This window comes from Conger conger, chromosome 17 (genome assembly GCF_963514075.1).
Source record: "Conger conger chromosome 17, fConCon1.1, whole genome shotgun sequence".
Lineage (NCBI taxonomy): Eukaryota > Metazoa > Chordata > Actinopteri > Anguilliformes > Congridae > Conger > Conger conger.
This window is the reverse complement of record NC_083776.1, coordinates 9,644,266-9,663,916: the sequence shown is the minus strand read 5'-3', so window position 1 is coordinate 9,663,916 and position 19,651 is coordinate 9,644,266. Positions and strand designations below refer to the sequence as shown.

Below are 19,651 nucleotides of genomic sequence, written 5' to 3'. Positions count from 1 at the left end.
TATTAATAATTTCAAAACTGGAAAAAAAAAACAGAAACACAAGTTTTCCTGGGAGAAAACAAACAAAGTTTGAATTTTTGTCAACGCAAATGTAATCCCGTTTAAAGTTCAACACACACCCCACCAACTACAACACTATGGCTTCGCGAAGTAGTGGAAACAATGGACACTTTAAAAGTGGAGTCCGGGTAAAGCAGCCACTTGGATACTCACAGAAAGACAGAAGAACAGATGTTACGGCTGAGCAGCGCCCCATTCTCTTGACAGAATCAACAGCCGCTCAAAATGTTGAAAACTAGTCAAACGGCCGCTCTCCTCTTTCACTTTTGAGAAACGTGTATGACAGAACGCGATGAACGAGCATTTATTTAACTTAAATGCACTTTAACGTGGGTTGCATGGACTCGGAGTCTTTGACTGAGATTTTGTGTAGGCGGACCCAGATGTTTCTAATCCAGCTGCGCGAAGGGGCCCGCCCAGGAACTTGAGTTCATTAATATCGTCTTCACGAACAGAGATAGGTCCATGAGACTGGACGTTTTAGAGAAGCCAACTTGTGTTTTTTTCTGATATTACAAAGAAAAAGGTTGGCATGAAAGATGAAAATGATTTATTCCCTTTAGCCTAAACAAAACCTTGCAATTACCGACACCATATTATTATTATTATTATTATTATTATTATTATTATTATTATTATTATTATTATTATTATTATCAAAAAGCTGTTATTACCATTGGCCAAAAAGTTAACATAAGTGTAACATAAATCATAGACTTATTCTTCTTCCTGGTCCCTTCCCAAAATGTCCGTTGAGAGTGAGAACTTAATACTGGAAAAACAGGAGGCATTAAATATTGTACTAATTTGAGCAAAAATGGGCGTAAAATATGCAAATGCGTGTATTAATTTTTTTTATTTTTTTTTATTCTTACACTGGATATGTTTTTGAAATGTTGAGAACTACACATGATTATAACCCTAAAATAATAATAATAATAATAATAATAATAATAATAATAATAATAATAATAATAATAATAATACAAATGTATTTATATAGCACTTCTCAAAACAGAAGTTACAGTACAAAGTCCTTCACAGAAACAAGCATGAAAGCAAGATTAATTAAAACACCCAAATACACTATTTAAGATCTATGAAAAATTTAAATATATGAAAATAGCAGAAGTAATAATAATAATAATAATAATAATAATAATAATAATAATAATAATACACAGTCAACAAAAGTTTCCATTTTAATGCACATGTCACAGTTCACAGTTTTAAATAATTGTGATCGTTATATATATTGCCAATTATGAAAGCCCAGTTTAAAAAGCTAGAAAGCTAGTTTTTGCACGGTTTTGCACTGAAGTGCGGAGAAAGGCTGCATTCTACGTTACACACACACAGGTGTAAAAACAGTGAAAGATTGAAATGGGATTTGTGTTTAGTGCGCCTGCGTGTGACATAAGAAACTATCGGGAGGATGGCGGACAGCAGCAGTGAAGAGATTGCGGTGATTGGAAACACGGATTTAACCGCTGCCGAGTCGGAGAACAACAGAAACAACACGGTAACTTCCAGTTACACTTACAGTGAAACTTCATTACTGCAAAAGCTGGGAGTAACACACTTGTGCAGCGGAAAATGTATCGATGTAGCTAAGTTAGCGAACTGGGCCTGGTTTGTCCACGGTGTTGCGTGAAATGTCTGACCGCAGGTTAGAAAATCCGTGGGATTGATTGGCTGAAATTATCAGAGGACACGTCACGTGTCACGACACCTTTGTTTTTTGACAGTCTGATGTACTTTAACTTTTCCCGAAATTCAAAAGACAGTTTATTTGGCGAGTTTGTTTCCAAGTTTTTAGCTGAATTACTGTGGATACTTGCCTTGGAAAAATCTACAGATGTTGATATATAGCTAAATATGTCTTTAACCGCAGTGAAAATGTTTGTTTTTGTTAGCTAGCCAGTCCGCTAGCTGCAAAGCTAAGGAAGTTAAACCAAGCGCTAGCTACGTGTAGTTAGTGTCAGTGCCCGTGCCAGTTCTGTAGCACGGTAATTAACATTGCCGAATATGGTTGGCCACTTCATTGTTTTATTGTAAAAGTGAAAATTCACAAGCTTCATTGTGGAAACCGTGCAACCTTAACCAGATACAAGCCGGTTAGATCATTTATTACGGTAGTTAACCCTACGTAACCCACACACATCACGTCATCAGATCAGGACCCGTGATGTGGATCATATCCCTTCTGTCGTGATATATTATTATTTGAATGACTCTGTTTTTAAAGAATTTGTAATGTACTGTGCATTTCAATCCATAGAATGATATTTTTGTAAATTATTTTCTTGTACCGAGAGACACTGCGGTGGAAATGCAAGTAATTACGCAAGCTTACAGAATTAAAAATATAGTTTTTGATGAAGTAGGTTATATTAATATTAATCACATAGTCGTAGTCTGCGATAGTATAAACAACCTGTTTAATCTTATTTTTGCACTTCCCGATGACGTCTCTGGAGGTGTTGCTGTGCTGTAGCTAATTTGAGCTAACTGGCTTCATTAACTGCACTGACAGCAGTACATATGTTTGTTTATTCCATAGATGGCAGAGGCAGGGACAACCCTCTTGAAACGGATGGAGATCGCCGTTGCCGAGGCGGAGAAGAGGACGGGGAAAAACGCTGTCAACATGCAGGAGACGTACACCGTTTACCTGGTAGAAACGCGGTACAGATGCTTACGATCATCTTTCGTGAACTATCACCCAGTTTGTGCGGTGAAATGGGTCCCAAAGATAGTTGGAGCTACATCGTGTTGCTCTGCTAAACAGATTCGCTAAAAAGTGCTGTTTGCAAAGTCCCTTGATTGGTTGTTTAGTTATAAGTAAGAACCCTAAAACTGAAGGATCCAAGTTACAGTGTTTTGTAAAACGTGTCCGCTCTTGAGCCCCATAACAATTCTGGGTGTTGAACAACGTAAGACTACTACTTCAGTTACTGCAACTACACTTCTAATTATAACAGGGCATTGTCCTTCAAAATATAATTGGAAGCAATCAGTACATTTGAGCATGTTTTATAAAACAATGTATAAAAAACTGTGAACGTCTTTATATGAGAGCAAATTCACCTCCAGCATGTTATTAATAAATCATAGACTGGGCAGAGAAGCCAAATGAAGCCCAGCCATTCAGTTAACATCTTAACTTAAACTTAAGAGATGTTTGGAAAACACTGATTTAAGAAGTCATGACTATTTGGTTTGCTCTTTGTAAGTGTTTACAGTTCATCAACTTTGTTTCTTTTTAAATGGTATCCTGATTGTACTGGGTGATCCATAAAAGGAGTCCAACTGAAGCCATAAAGCATTTGCCAAGATTTCTGTTTGGAAGAAATGACTGCCATTACACCAGATTTGTGTAGAAAAAGGACCCTGGTCGGGGCACACACCCGCCGGGGCTAATGCTTCTTGTCATTAAGGGTTTGCGTGTCTCCTCAGTGGGCTGAGGGCACAGTGTGGATGATCAGTGAGTGATTTAATGCAGGACGGTGTCCAGCTGCTTACAGACTTGAAAAGGAAAGGAAATTGAAGGGGCCCTGCAATCAGGCGTAAAAACTGGCCCTGCTAGCGACCAGGAGAGCCGGGTCTCCTCTGAAACTCGAGGTCCCTTATTGGAAAGACGTGATCCATGTAAGGGATAGTGCTTTCTGGGTTTTCAAAAATATTATTCACTGTTGATACTGTGTGTTTTTGATAGGTCCAGCTGTTTTTTTTTAGTGTGATGAATGATATTTTGGGGATTCAGAATCTAACAACCTGCTGTCTTTGCAGTGGCTGCTGTTGGGCAATCTGGAGTTAATGCTGTAATTTATTTTTTTAAGTCGATGCAGCACAAAATATATATGTATTTTCATAGGATTGGGGCTTCTTACTCATTTCTGGTTGGATGTAGGTCCTCCTAAATTGTAACAGTTGTAAACATATGTAGAACTAATTCTAACGGAATAATGTATTCAGATGGAAGTTTCAGGGGTGCCTTTCGGTTCTGAGATATTTTTAAATCTCTGATAAGTTCATTCCGCTAGAATGAATTGTTAATACTAGCTTTCTGCCCCTTATTGTGGCGAATTTGCTCTTGGAATGAGTGGTAATCATGTACAGCGGATTGATAAATAGAGAATGGTAAAGGCTGGGGTCACGGTATGGTCGTCTCGTGGCACGGGGTGAAGCCTGGCTCTGCCGCGTGTCTGAAATGCTGAGCACATCTTTCCTTTAACTCGTTCTGTCATATTTCATCTCCTCTCTGCGGTTTCCTGACAAAACTGCTTTCCTTTGTAAGCAGTGGCTGAGCGACAGTGCAAAGGGTGCTGTGTGCGATTGGCTTTCACATTTTTCAGTTCCCTGGCTTAGTTTCACTGGGGCCTTTGTGCACTAACGTCTTATCAGCGTTTAAAGTGGCTGCCATTCCTTTCTGGGGGCTTGTGTCGCCTGTAGAGAGTCCATGCCTGTATGTGTTTTATATCAAACAATCAAGTTGTGTATCAGTTATTGTATTTGTTAAGCATTTCTGTGAACTGTGTTAATGTTTGTGTGTGTGTGTGTGTGTGTGTGTGTGTGTGTGTGTGTGTGTGTGTGTGTGTGTGTGTGTGTGAGAGAGCGTGAGCATGAACATGAGCATGTCAAAAATGTCCCCCTCTGGTTTCTAAATTTGAATGGTCCACTTGGGTGTTTATACGTGTCGCTATATTTGGCACCGTTATTTATTTATTTTTCAGTATTTTTGCATAACTGGCCTGAAAGGACTGCTATGTTTTTTTTGTTTTTTTCTGCCGAGCTGAATGTGAACTGCTGTCCTTTTCTATTTGTCGCCTCGTCAGCCTGTGATGATATCTGTGTCAAAATTGAACGGTCAGTTATAATTTTGCTCCCCCCCCCCCCCCCCCCCCCCCCGGCTCCGCAGTGTAAATAAGGCTGTTTTTTATCTCCGTGCGCTGCCACAGAGCGCCACTCGCACAGAGCCGTATTGTTGGAGCGCCCCTCATAAAAGGAAACACATGTTTTTCCTTCTTCTGAATGTGGTGCAGATATTACACTCACGCATGCGAGCCCGGTGCGTGTGTACCGCGGGCCTGCGGAAAGGGGAAAGGGGAATGGCGCGGTAAACGCAGCTCCCGCTGCAGTCAGTCACACGCAGCGGAGAATACCCTCCAGCGAAGCTCCGTTTCCCCTCCCCCCGTTGTTCCGATGGAGTCCATTACCACCTCCCATTTCCCTTCTGGGGAACCTCCAGCGTTCCCTTTCGCCAGCAGAAGTGCACTCGTATCGCGCGTTTGTTTTTCGCCGGTGTCCTAAGCGAAGCCGCGAAGCGAAAGGGCGAATGGGACCGGGATGGAAACTTCTCTGCCGCAGCTTTGTCCCTGCGCACGCTCTTAACGATTTCGCCTCGATAATTGGAGGCATTCCAGGTTTCTGCTTCATTTCGGGGTTTTTTTTAGGGAGCAGTTTAACTTTATCACGTGTTTAATAAAGCCATTTCAGAAGTTGAAATGGCATGTGGCTTCATCTGGAGTGTTTTGTGTTTATTTCCGACTGGTTTGGTCCAGAAAACCACGCTAACCGTTGCAGTTTCTTTTCTGGGGCGGGATTTCATTTGGACTTTAAAAGGGTTTTCATTAAACTTGGGGGCTTGGGCTGGGCCAGAATAACAGCCCATTACCATCAAAGTTCATATGACGCTAATTCATAAAGAATACTTAATTCAATGGCATTCATTGTTTACAAAGTAGTGAATTATTCAGTTCTGCAAAATGGCTTAAAAATGGACCTTGCACGATTGTCCAAATTGGATAATAATACGTGTTATTGGATTTCAGAAACAAATAAGCCAAACATTTTCCATTTGAAAATAAGAAGAGTCAAGATTGGGCTTTGTCTTTTCGACCGTCACAATGTACCCCACCGCTGAATTGTCCCTGGGAGTCAGCTGCTGATGTGTAGCCTGTGTGTTACCTCTCTCCCCTGGCAGCCCAAGTGACACGGCAGCAGAAGGCCAAAACCCCAGCCCCGATGCCGTATGGAGGCGCTACAGCGAGTTTGAACTCCTCAGAAACTACCTGCTGGTCACCTATCCATTCATCGTTGTGCCTCCTTTACCAGAGAAGCGGGTAGGTCCTGGCGTAGCCCCACCCCCTCCCTTCTTTGCATGACAGGCCTTTTGCTGAGATTTTTAAATCCTTTGTTTGTCTCTTGACCGCAGGCCGAGTTTGTGTGGCACAAGCTGTCTGCGGACAACCTGGATCCGGACTTTGTGGAGAGGCGCCGGGCGGGCCTGGAGAACTTCCTGCTCCGAGTGGCCTCCCACCCGGCCCTGTCCAATGACAAGATCTTCTATGACTTCCTGACCGAGGTATGGGCCGTGGCATTGGTTTTAAACGTGTATCGTCAAAGATGGTCCTCAGTGGTCTGGCTCGGGGTTAGGGAGCCTGGTTCAGCTCCGGTAGGAATAACCGAGGGGGGGAACCCCTCTGAAGTGCCGGAGAACAGGATTTTGTGTCGAGTGTTTTTGGTCCTCAGTGCACCGCTGTGGTGTGTAGGCTGCTTTGGCCGCATTGTCTGCAGCCACAGTAAGACCACACTTTCTTTCTGCTCTTTCAGGAGAATGGGTGGAGGGAGGCAGTGTTTGAGACAGGATTCCAGGCCAAGGTAATCCAGATCCTATCCTACAGGCTCTTGCCATTTACAGATGACAATGAGCATTCGAAAATATACCCAAGGGACTGTTTTCTACGCCATGCCATAGTAAATGGAATAAATAAGAAACGTCTAGCCAAATACATTCCCCATGGCTTATTACATTTTTCCGATTACTGATGGAAATGCAACTATTGTGCCATCATTGTGAATTTCCCTTTGACAAAACAGAAAATACTGTGTGCTTATTGAAAAGTATAAAAAGAAGTTTGGTCAGCAAAGAACTTTAATGTGTACTTTATTCACGTTAATAGTTTCTGCCACAGTGTGTGCGTGTGAAGTGGAAAATGTGTTCCCCACCCCAAGGCGTCTCTCCCAGTTCTCTGTTGGTTTAATATGGTTGATGTGTTACAAAGGGAGTACACATTGTGATTGTTCATGCTATTCCGGACCAGCCCCCAATTACAAACTCTGTGATTATTCTTCAGTTAATGGTGAGTCGATTTCTTTTCTAGGCTGATTCAAGGCTGAAGGCCCTGAATGCGACATTCAGAGTGAAGAATCCTGAGAAGTACGTCTTTCCTTTCCTCATAATTGCAATGGAAAATCAATTTTATGATGTAATATAATGTTCCTAATGCTTATTCAGCAGTCAGTTTGGTAAGTTATTTGGACAGCAAAGTAGCTTGTCTACCTTACAATATTAGCCTACCTATCTTTATAGTATAATTCTGGCACCATTTGACTTGTTAATATATTTTTTCCACTCATTATAAAGTAGGAAAAATTCATAATTCATACAGATCACATTTTTCAAATGTCTGCTGTTTTATTGTGTGACAGGGTGTCGGGTACAGTATTTTTTATTTGAAATTGGGGCGTATTCTAATTGTCATCCCAAGTATTTAAATTAATTTCAAATGAATTTGCATTTGATACCTTCCCTATTGTATTACCTTAACAAGAACAACACTTGATATTGCATATTAAATGTGTGTGTGTGTGTGTGTGTGTGTGTGTGTGTGTGTGTGTGTGTGTGTGTGTGTGTGTGTGTGGGCGGGCGCACATTTGCGTTTCTGTGTAGGAGGTGGTGAAAAAGGAAACGGCAGTGTGAATTCACGTGACAGCAGTGCTGTGCTGCCAGAGCAGCCTGTAATCCACTGTGCCATAAAATATACCAGTGTCTGGAATTCTGGGATGCTTAACCATTCTTCCACAATAAAGTCAATCTCAATAAAAATACGCACTCATTTAGAGTTGCCCGGCTGTTCAGCCTTGCACCTGAAGCGACTGCAGTATGCATTTTTGAGTTTGTCATTTTCTTGATGCTTGTCGCAGTTTAATCCCTTACACATTGCAGTATTAGAGTATATTGTTTTGATTGGCAGGCGGTTCACGGAGCTGAAGAACTACAGTGACGAGCTGCAGTCGGTGACGTCTCAGCTGCTCAGAGTGAGGGCTGTAAGTGTGGCCGTGCCTCTCAGAGCAACACACCGAGGATAAACCTTTACAAGCGCATAGCGCACTATAACCCTACATATGAGCACTCTCACACGGCCAAATTAGGAAAAACAAATGCACTCACTGGGCTTGAAATTCAACCATATAGATTCTGACCTGGGAGTTTTTAAAAAATAAATAACCACCCGGGGGAGTCTTGAGTTGTTTTTTTTGTTTGTTTGTTTTATTTATAAGTTTTTCCAGTTGCCTTGACAGTACAGTAAATTAGGCCCTCGCATTAGTGGTGCATGCTAGCTTTCTTTTTGTGGATGGCATATTTTTAAAAATGTTTTTTGGAAGAAGTTCCTTGTTCATTCTTAACTTGGGTGGAAAAAGAGGCCAGTCAGAGTGACTAAAACTTCTCCTTCCAGAGGGTGGCGGACCGCCTGTACGGTGTCTACAAAGTGCACGGCAATTATGGCAGAGTATTCAGGTAGGAACCAAAATACTCAACACTAGAGATGTCATTTAACAGCCTCCTAAGAGGCAGTTCTTTTCATCGCTGGTTCATGTGTAATTCACTAAATGGACGAATGAATAGAGCACGACTCGGCATGCCGGACCGCAGAGAAGGGCCTGCAGTGCAGGTTTTCTGTGTGTTCCTACAACTGACCCATTTTACGGTCCCCGGCCAATATCTCACTGTAGCATCACTCCACTGCTGGACTGACTGGTTTGCCATGGCTGTGTGTGTAAGATTAGAGACTGTGGAGAAACCTTACCAGGTGTACATTCAGGGACAGCTTGTGTGTTGCTCCAGATCTCATACAGAATCCAGACAGATAGACTGTCTGTTTGGCGTGATGTGTCCAGTAAGGGTGGCTGTGTTGTAAATGTGTAAATCTTCCTGTTTTGTTCTGTCTCTACTGTTATCCGACCGTGCGCTGCAGCGAGTGGAGCGCTATAGAGAGAGACATGGGAGACGGGCTGCAGAGTGCCGGACACCACATGGACGCGTGAGTGACACACGCACACTCACACTCACACACACACGCGCGCACATACACACACACTCTCACACCCACACACACACACGCACATACACATGCACACACATGCACACACATGCACACACACACACGCACACGCACACGCACACACACGCACATGCTCACACGCACACACACACACACACACGCACATACACATGCACACACATGCACACACTCACATGCACACACATGCACACACACACACACACACACACACGCTCACACACGCTCACACACTCACACTCACACACATGCACACACACACGCTCACACTCACACACATGCACACACTCACACGCACACGCACACACCCACACACACACCCACACACACACACACACACACACACACACTCTCTCACACTCACACATATGCACACGCTCACACACACACACACACACACACACACACACACACGCACTCGTATATACACACATACACACACGCACGCACACTCACACTCACACACACACACATGCACACACACTCACTCGTATATACACACACACACACGCACACACTCACACTCACACTCACACTCACACACGCACACACACACACATGCGCACACACACTCACTCGTACACACACGCACTCGTATATACACACGCACGCACACACATGCACACAAGCGCTCCCATACATATACACACACACGCACTCGTACATACACACACGCAGGCACACACTTATCGAGATTAGCATATAGAAACACTCGTATCAACTCCTAACATTGCTCAACTAGTTATATACACTTTTCTGCTCTCGGATAACAGTCTACTAGCCAGAAAACAAGATTGACACGTGGAGTGGGATGTTTTATAGTGACTGTTTTTTTACCCCCTCCCTTTGAGCGTCTCTTATTCCCCTATTAGTCCTCGCTGAGGGGGTTGAAATATTAACCAGTTGTAAGACCCCCTCCCCCCCCCCCCTCTGCACCTCCCCTTTCGTGCGTTGATAACTCCTGTAACGCTGTGGAACACATTTGGCGTGTTGAGTTGGAAGGTGTTTGGCTTCGAGCCCAGGGTCTTGTGTGACAAGTAGCCGAACACCGGAGCCTTAGGGGGGGGTCGGGTTTTTGCGCTGAGCGCACTGGAAACCACTGGAGGTCTGCCAGTGTGCCCTATCCTCACCTCCCCTCCCACCCCCCACCCCCAGGGCCACCGCCGTCACGCAGTACTGCTTCGGCATTCAGTGTCGCTGAACCGCTAATGTAACGTGCCCCCAGTAACACGTTCCAGACAGGCCAGTATGCAGATTCCACGGTCCAGAGAGTGTTTCTCTAGGCAGGCGTACCGACCGTAAGCATCGCCTCTGGCCGGAAGGTGGGCTTACAGACATGCGTTCCTTCAGAAGGCACCCGAGTCTGCTTCTTACACAGTACAAGCCCTGGGACAGTTCGGTAGGCCACGCGCTCTGTCTTAAACCTGCGTAGTGAGGACCTTTGCTCCAGACTGCAGGTGTGCAGAGCTTTCTCACCCCCTCCTACTCGTCCCTGACTGCAGCTATGCCGCCTCGGTGGACGATATCCTGGAGGAGGAGGAGCACTACGCAGACCAGCTGAAGGAGTACCTGTACTACGCTGAAGCCTTGAGGTGAGCCTGGGCCCTGGGCGCCACGGCAACAGGACGTGACAGAGTGGCTCCTTCCTGTACCCACAATCCAATCATATCTACCTCTTTCATCTTTCATTAGGGATTACACTGTGTCATTTATCACAGTGCATGCCAAAGTGTCACCTCAAGATTAAAGTATTGGGTATTGCTATATCCCTCTTCAGTAAAAGCACTTGACGTTGACATCTTTATTGAACACTCCTAGCTGCCTAGAAGGCAGTGTAATGATGCAGCGGGGGGGTGTGGTCTGTTCTTACAGGAGGGAGTAATAGTTATGATGAGTCTTTGGGGGATACAGTAGTTATAATGATTCAGTGGGGGATACAGTAGTTATAATGATTCAGTGGGGGATACAGTAGTTATAATGATGTATAATGATTCAGTGGGGGATACAGTAGTTATAATGATTCAGTGTGGGGTACAGGAGTTATAATGATTCAGTGGGGGATACAGTAGTTATAATGATGTATAATGATTCAGTGGGGGATACAGTAGTTATAGTGATTCAGTGAGGGGATACAGTAGTTCTATTGATTCAGTGGGTGGTACAGTTGTCTTAATGACTCAGTGGGGGGTAGTGTAGTTGTAATGATTCAGTGTGGGGTGTTGTCTGTTCTTACAGGGCGGTGTGCAGGAAACATGAACTCCTGCAGTACGAGCTGGAGGTGGAGGCTCAGGACCTGGTCTACAAGAAGCAGCAGAGGGAGGAACTGGTCACTGGGGTGCGTCTGTCAAACCTGGAGCTCCGCCCACACCTTGTCACTCAAGGCTCTGGAGCGCCGCCTACTGTAGGAGGGGCATTCTGGGAGGCCCGCCCACATGGGAAAGGACTTTCCAGAGCTCTGCATACTAGTGGACGGGTCGTTTGGTGCCCTACACTCACAGGGGTTACTTCTCAACATATTTGGGGAGGGGCCTCAGTGGAACATCACAGATAGAGGTAGTGTTCCTATTGGAGGGAGTGCTCACTGGTGGAGGGGATTTTCAGGTTGGGGGGAGGGGAAAAGCAGAGCGAGGGACCACACGTCCTTTCACAGACACTGTCAAAACCATTAACCGTTAGAGTTCCAACAAGGACGGTGGTCACAGTGCAGTCTCTTAAGTAACACTGGAATCTTAAGTAACGCTCTCTCGCCCATGTTCAGACGGTGCGGACCTTCTCCCTGAAAGGCATGACCAGCAAGCTGTTCGGCCAGGAGACTCCGGAGCAGCGGGAGGCCAAGCTGAAGGCCCTGGAGGAGCAGATCGAGGAGGGCGAGACGCTGGTCAAGCAGAAGAACGCCGAGTGCGAGTAGGATATCCGTGGTCTCTGAGTGATGATGTAAACCACAGGGCTGTTATGGTTCTCCCACCTTAATCTGCATACCTGAGTGATGATGTAAACCACAGGGCTGTTATGGTTCTCCCGCCTTAATCTGCATATCTGAGTGATGATGTAAACCACAGGGCTGTTATGGTTCTCCCACCCTAATCTGCATACCTGAGTGATGATGTAAACCACAGGGCTGTTATGGTTCTCCCACCCTAATCTGCATACCTGAGTGATGGTGTAAACCACAGGGCTGTTATGGTTCTCCCACCTTAATCTGCATACCTGAGTGATGATGTAAACCACAGGGCTGTTATGGTTCTCCCGCCTTAATCTGCATACCTGAGTGATGATGTAAACCACAGGGCTGTTATGGTTCTCCCGCCTTAATCTGCATATCTGAGTGATGATGTAAACCACAGGGCTGTTATGGTTCTCCCACCCTAATCTGCATACCTGAGTGATGATGTAAACCACAGGGCTGTTATGGTTCTCCCACCCTAATCTGCATACCTGAGTGATGGTGTAAACCACAGGGCTGTTATGGTTCTCCCTCCTTAATCTGCATGCCTGAGTGATGATGTAAACCACAGGGCTGTTATGGTTCTCCCACCTTAATCTGCATGCCTGAGTGATGATGTAAACCACAGGGCTGTTATGGTTCTCCCACCTTAATCTGCATACCTGAGTGATGATGTAAACCACAGGGCTGTTATGGTTCTCCCACCCTAATCTGCATACCTGAGTGATGATGTAAACCACAGGGCTGTTATGGTTCTCCCACCTTAATCTGCATATCTGAGTGATGTCAGAATCATTTGAATATACACCGACTGCTAATTATTCTTGTCACTCAAGGGATGGAGAAAGACAAATGCAAATGATATTGAAGGCATTGGTAAATGGAAGGTGGAGCAAGCAAAAACCCCCCCCAAATCTCTCTGTCTCACACACCTACACACACAGTCTCTCTGTCTCACACACCTACACACACACACTCTCGCACCTACACGCACAGTCTCTCACACACCTACACACACAGTCTCTCTGTCTCACACACCTACACACACAGTCTCTCACACACCTACACACAGTCTCTCTGTCTCACACACCTACACACACAGTCTCTGACACATAGTCTCTCTGTCTCTCACACACACACATACAGTCTCTCACACACCTACACACACAGTCTCTCTGTCTCTCTCACACACACACACACACACACACACACACACACAGTCTCTTACACAGTCTCTCTGTCTCACACACTGTCTCTCACACACAGTCTCTCTGTCTCTCTCACACACACACACACACACACACACACAGTCTCTCACACACCTGCACACACACAGTCTCTTACACACCTGCACACACACAGTCTCTCACACACAGTCTCTCTGTCTCTCACACACACACACACACACACACACACACACACACACACACATACAGTCTCTCACACACCTGCACACACACAGTCTCTTACACACAGTCTCTCTGTCACACACACACACACACACACACACAGTCTCTCTGTCTCTGGTGGGAGGTTGCTCATTCCTATGCTGTGGCTGAAAGCTCACACTCGCCCCTCTCATCCAGTGCAAAAAACTAAAAATAAGTAAACTGAAAGTGTATTCAGATGCGCACCCTTTTGCAGATATTGACGTTTTCACAGGCTTAAGTATTCTTGTGTTTCGGTCTCAGTGTGTTTGCCTCTTGGTAGGAGTGGTTGAGGTTTACAGGTGTTTCTGTGCCCAGGGAGTTTGTGCAGAAGGCTTGGATGGACATGGAGCGCTTCAAAGAGCAGAAGGACAGGGACTTAAAAGAGGCTCTGATCAGCTACGCCGTCATGCAGATCAGTGTGTGCAAGAAGGTGAGTGCTGAGAGAGAGAGAGAGAGAGAGAGTGAGAGTGAGAGTGAGAGTGAGAGTGAGAGTGAGAGTGAGAGTGAGAGTGAGAGTGAGAGTGAGAGTGAGAGTGAGAGATGCAGGTCAGTGAGTACATGTATCAGCCAAATATGGGGGTATATCATTCTCTCTAATAGATATTGATTGTTCTCTCTAAAAGGGAATTCAAGTCTGGACCAATGCTAAGGAATGCTTCAGTAAGATGTGAGTTCTGGCCCCACGGCTGGCCGGGAAGACCCGGACAAGCACACGACTGAGGCCTGAGGACTGGAATCACCGTTGCCATGGGAACATGCTCCTCGGAGACCAGACGAGGATCATTGCTGGAATTCCCCATGTGAGCGAATGTGATCTGAAAAGGGGTGGCCGTTTTTATAAAAACAGCCCAAAATAAGGATAAACAAATGAAACACGACTAAACATTACGTTTTTCCCTATTCACTTATCATTAAGGTTATCTGTTTCTGATTCTATATACATTCTGTACAAGTTTGTATCGCAGACATTTTTGCCTTTTTTAAAATGACCTATTCCAGTGCTTTTCCAAAGCCTCTTTTCCATGCTTAAGTTTACGATATTGTGAGTTTGTGAGAATTTTGTTTTTTCTGGTTGGTTTAGTTTTTTAACTTTTAAGAATACGGACCACCTTTTATATTCCTTCGTGCTCCGTGCCTGGACTAAAGTCTTACGACTGTATGAAGTCCGCTGGTCGAAGCATTCAGTGCACCAGTGGCCACCTTAAACCCTACCAGTGTTGAGCTGCTCATTTACTGTACCTGAGCAGTCCCATTGTACATGCCCGGTGGTCGTTTGGGTTTTGCATGCTTAGCGTTGCCTTATGTCACTACCAGGAGATCATGAATGCCTGGTACTGCCCCTAGTGGCCCACCAAAGACTAACCCCGGGTTTAAACATAACATTTATTTCAGAAGTTACAAAAATGTACCATTTATTGCAGAACATAACATTGCTTTCAGCAGTTAAATCAATTAAGTTAAACCCAGAATAGGAGTGTGCGTCTGCTCAACTTATTCAAAGTGGTTGTAATATAATTTATTGTCGGATACTCTTGTTCAAAACGCTCTCCTATATACAAAAATACAAGTGCACGATTCCCACACATGCATCTGCAGTGTGTAGATATGGTGACAACGACCTGAACGCGTAAGATGCATATCCATCACTGTTATCGCCAATCAAAGTCATATTTCTGCACTATGTGGGGCTAATTACAAAGGAGAACATTGACGCACAAAGTTGTTAGTGGAGATGACTTCATCTTCATTGTACATCCATTATATTTCCAGTGTCTCGCCCCCAACGACCATCTCTTAATCAAGAATTTATATATGCTGCTGCCAAATTATGTATTTTCTTACCAAATTTGTTTAAGGCTACTAATCCTTACTTTGTATATCCTTACAATAGCATTGAGCGTGCCTTTTATTGTTTATAAATAGTGGATGAACATTTTGAATGCCTGGCACCAGTTGTAATTTGTTACTATGGATCAGTTTAGATGGGAATAATATTTTGCTCTCTAAATAAAAATGTGTGCCTCAATTGTTCTTAAGCTTATAACCGAGCTGAAGCCTTTACAATGAAACAGCCATGATCTGTATTTCAGTCTTTTTGGGCCATAGAGACCCTCGGGAGCAGCAGAGCTGGGGTTTCTGTTCTGTGCCTGGTTTCCATGTTGGTTCAGTATTGGCCAAGGGGACAGGAAGTCGGGGTGAAAGAAAATGGCCTTAAGTAAACCTTGCAGGGAGTGAAACTGTGTCTTTACCCTTCCTCAGTGTGAAACAAAATGGAGTCGAAGCTGTAACATCAGGATATGTTTGTGAGAATTCTAGATTGGACTGGGAGGTGGGAAGTTGTCCTCTGTACTTGCAATGGTAAACCGTGTGTTCCATAAAACACAAATAAATCTAAGGCTGTATTTGTAATGTAACATAATGTGTTTCAGTTTGTGGTTCATAACGCAGGTTGGAGGTTTGCATTACTTTATTATGCACCGTGTGTCTGGGGTGATGTTTTGTTGACTGCATATTTGCAGTAGAAAGTTTACAATATGGATGCCAAGACAAGTCAGCATCCGCTAGACCAATCCAGGGATGGAAAAAATCAGAAAAACACTAGCACCCTGAACAGGGGATATTTTCTAACATGCTCCGGTGTATCTTGACACAGTGGATTGTTGACATTTAAAGTTTCCATTTGCAATGTACATGCAAAGGGAAAAGAAGAGATTCATAATTATACCATAAGGATTTATTGGCAACACGAATGACACAATAATAACTCCATTGTTTATATTGTTTTTTATTCCGGTGCTTTCTCGCTGTATACCAGGCTGAACAATGAGCTCTGACAAAGCACTTTAAATTCAAACTGAAGTCAAGGTGGCTGTAGGCTAAACACATTCTCTCAGTATTTTTTTTCAGGTTCCATTGACTGCTCCCCTTTTTTTGAAAGTTGTAAATATACTTTTGTTTGTACTTCATAATACATGCTGCCATCTTGTGGCTGATCATTTACACAGCAATTGGGTTTTCCAGGAATATCTTAGCCAAAATGTCAGCTGACAGCGGATGAGCTCTATGTACCTCTCCTATGAGAATAAATTGGAGCAACTTCTTTTCCACCATGCAGCAGCCATGCTGTATTCTTTTCATCTTACAAAGTATTGCTTTATCTTGGCAGTAACTGTCATCAGTGTTGATACATTGAGGAGAGAATGGAGGAAGATGGAGTTCCTCGCCCTGTTTTTACAGCAGGGGTGGGCAATGCTGGTCCTGGAGGTTTGTATGCAGGGTTTCGATTCTAACCATTACCTTAAATTAATTGGCTGTATTCACCAACACTGGTTCGCTTGTAGATCATAACACAGTAAAACCTTTCATATAGGGACACAGGAACAGCCTTTCAGCAAATCTAAACATGTTGCTGAAGTGTCAGATGGCATACATGCAAGGGCTAATTAAATTATGAAAACCAGGAAGTGAAATGGTCCTCGTTGCCCAACTCTGTTTTATCATCAGACTTTGTTCTTACTCTGGTTATTTAAACTTAGTAACCAGGGGCGTAAACATGGTTCGTGCAGGGCTGTGCGTCTGCTGTTTTTCATTTCCAGATGGTAATCCTGTATGCTTAATTATACATGCATTTCCTGACATTTTAAAAATAAATGAGTCTTGATTGAATGATAAAAAGCGCATTGTTTGGCTGTTATGCTGTGTATTGTGCAGAAATATGGAAAATGGAGGTGACTGCTGAAATGAAGGAACTGAACCGGCTGCTGTTAAACACAAGCTGTTGAGTGGTGCATACTGTGCAGTATATGGGCAGTGGTACAATTTCTGTTCTTTTGGCTCCATACTCCAGCATATTAGATTTGAAATGAAACGATTAATATACGGTTACAGTGCAGACTGTCACCTTTAATTTGAGGGTATTTCCATCGTGACAAATGAAAAAGAAAAACTGCCAGAGACATAGGCCAAACAATAGGCTTCCCAAAAGGAACTCTGTGGAACATCACTAAGAAGAAAGAGAGCACTGGTGTATGTTTGGGGGTCATTGAAGCACCCTTCAATGAGTTTGGAGGCATTTAATTGAACTTGGAACAGATTGGATGCTTCTGTGCCCTTCAGAATTCATTCAGCTAATTCTGGCAGCAGTTATATTATCATTGAAGGGAAGTGAGCCAGCACCTGTGGCAGCCACACTTACCCAACACCCCCACTACAATGTATCACAGATAAGGTGGGGGGGAGTGTTCTGATTATTGGGCATCACTTGCCGTCTTCCTTGGCCTACCAGCCCCTTTGCAATTACTGCGCTTGCCAGTGCTCTATTTCGTCTTAATGATGTTCCAAACTTTATTTTGGTAAGCCTATTGGTTGTTCTACTGCATGTCTCTGGCTGCTTTTTTCTTATTTCTCAGCCTCATAATGGCTTGACTGTCATTGGCACAACTCTGGTCCTCAGATTGGTAAACACCAACAACAAACTCCAAAGTCAATCAAAATTCTAAAATCAAGACTAGATACTAGAAAGGATTCTTAATAGCTGCACCAATACATATGACTAATCAGAAACGGCTGCAAAACCATGCATATGTGTGTGTACACATGTATGCGCAGGGACTATTTTTTTCCCCCCAAGTTAATGCTGAGTGGCACAGGGAGCAGCAAGGTGTGACATTTTTTGCCACTGGTATGACTTGGCTGGGAATTGAATGCCGAAACTAGTGGCGGTTGGAGCAGACATGCTAATCCACAAGGCTAAAATTAGGCTGACCTTACATTCAGCCTACAGCACATCACTGCGTGCTCCCTGGATCCATGATGGCTCACTCACGCTCACATTACCCTTACAGGTGTTGCTATCCGCTCTGAAGAGCCGAAGGGCGGTACAGCAAACCTACAAAAATGCTATTTTAATTAAAATAGCACATTTTGTAAATGTTTGAGACCAGAAGGATAAATCCCCTGTTGATTTGGTTAAGAACGAGGAAGGGAATACGGCATCAGAACTGGGTCAGGGTCACCTGAAACATTGCCTCATATCCTCAGAGATAAAAGACAGATGCTGTCTCTACCTGGTACTAATGCAGGCACTGGCAGGGCATCCAAGCCAGATAATCTCACTGTGCATCCTGATTATTGGACGCCACACTAGCAAACTCTAAAAGATCAAGTTCAGAAAAACTTTTAGACAATGCTCTGGTCATACGAACATACAATTATTATTTAGTCTACAATAATAATAATAATAATAATAATAATAATAATAATATGCCCTGTGCTAGACTGGCAAGCTTCCCAGGGTACATTCCTGCCAACCTGATGATATGGTGCAGTTAGTGCTGGTTGACTGTGGGCTCCATATAACTGCAGTTGCTCTTTTAAGCATAGCAGTATTAGGCAACCGGTCACACTAGGTGATCCCTGGGAGGCATCAGATGTGGAATGTCTCAAGCAACTTGATAGGTGGTCCATAACTCCCAACTACATGGGAGTGTTGTCATACAGACTACCTGGCAGACTGCTGTTTTGGTGTGGAGGGGTGTGTCCCAATACTCACAAATATGTAACCTCCTTTCTCCCACTCATCTCCCATCTGGAAGTGGAGGAAAGGAGGATGCTTTTTTTTTTTAGTTGGGACACACAATGTACAGGCCATTATTTTGAGAGACCTTTTTGCACTTCACTGACTATACTGCTGTCCGCTGAAAAGATGCTTCCAAGGTATCTGAATGATGAGCTGACAGTATTTGTTCATCGGTGGTGAAAATGGGAATGACTGATGCAGGATTTTACCTATTTTGGCAAACTACTTTGGTCATTGCAGTGTTGACCAGAGGTGTATTTTCCTGCTGTTGACCTGCACACCAGCTGTAAGGCAGACTGCAGGGCCTCTGGTGTACGTCAGAAGGCACAGTCATCAGTGTAATGCAGATCCTGGATTCACTCTGATGTTAGTTGTTTTGTGTTGGCCTGGAGCCTCCAGATATTAACCAAGTTTCCATCCAGTCTGAAAACCACTGTTCCACCCTTGCTGTACGCCAGTGCACACGCTGAAGGGCTCTGGCTCTTGTTCAGTG

General features: G+C 44.1%; 1 protein-coding gene across 1 annotated transcript; it reads left to right on the top strand.

Annotated features, from left to right (window-relative positions):
- The first annotated feature begins 1,460 nt into the window (after window positions 1–1,460).
- On the top strand, window positions 1,461–17,255 carry snx4 (sorting nexin 4). The gene is made up of 14 exons (XM_061225839.1): window positions 1,461–1,582; window positions 2,624–2,748; window positions 6,047–6,185; window positions 6,278–6,427; window positions 6,676–6,723; window positions 7,227–7,282; window positions 8,100–8,172; window positions 8,583–8,644; window positions 9,102–9,167; window positions 10,709–10,798; window positions 11,442–11,541; window positions 11,965–12,110; window positions 13,896–14,010; window positions 14,204–17,255. The coding sequence occupies exons 1-14, from the start codon at window positions 1,496–1,498 to the stop codon at window positions 14,249–14,251; spliced, it is 1,305 nt and encodes a 434-aa protein (XP_061081823.1). The 5' UTR covers window positions 1,461–1,495; the 3' UTR covers window positions 14,252–17,255.
- The last annotated feature ends 2,396 nt before the right edge of the window (window positions 17,256–19,651 follow it).

Excerpts from the sequence above, each read along its gene's own strand:
- snx4 (XM_061225839.1), top strand. The coding sequence starts at position 1,496 with ATGGCGGACAGCAGCAGTGAAGAGATTGCGGTGATTGGAAACACGGAT. Across the intron at positions 6,724-7,226 it reads AGACAGGATTCCAGGCCAAG|GCTGATTCAAGGCTGAAGGC; the intron begins GTAATCCAGATC and ends TTTCTTTTCTAG. Across the intron at positions 8,645-9,101 it reads AATTATGGCAGAGTATTCAG|CGAGTGGAGCGCTATAGAGA; the intron begins GTAGGAACCAAA and ends CGTGCGCTGCAG.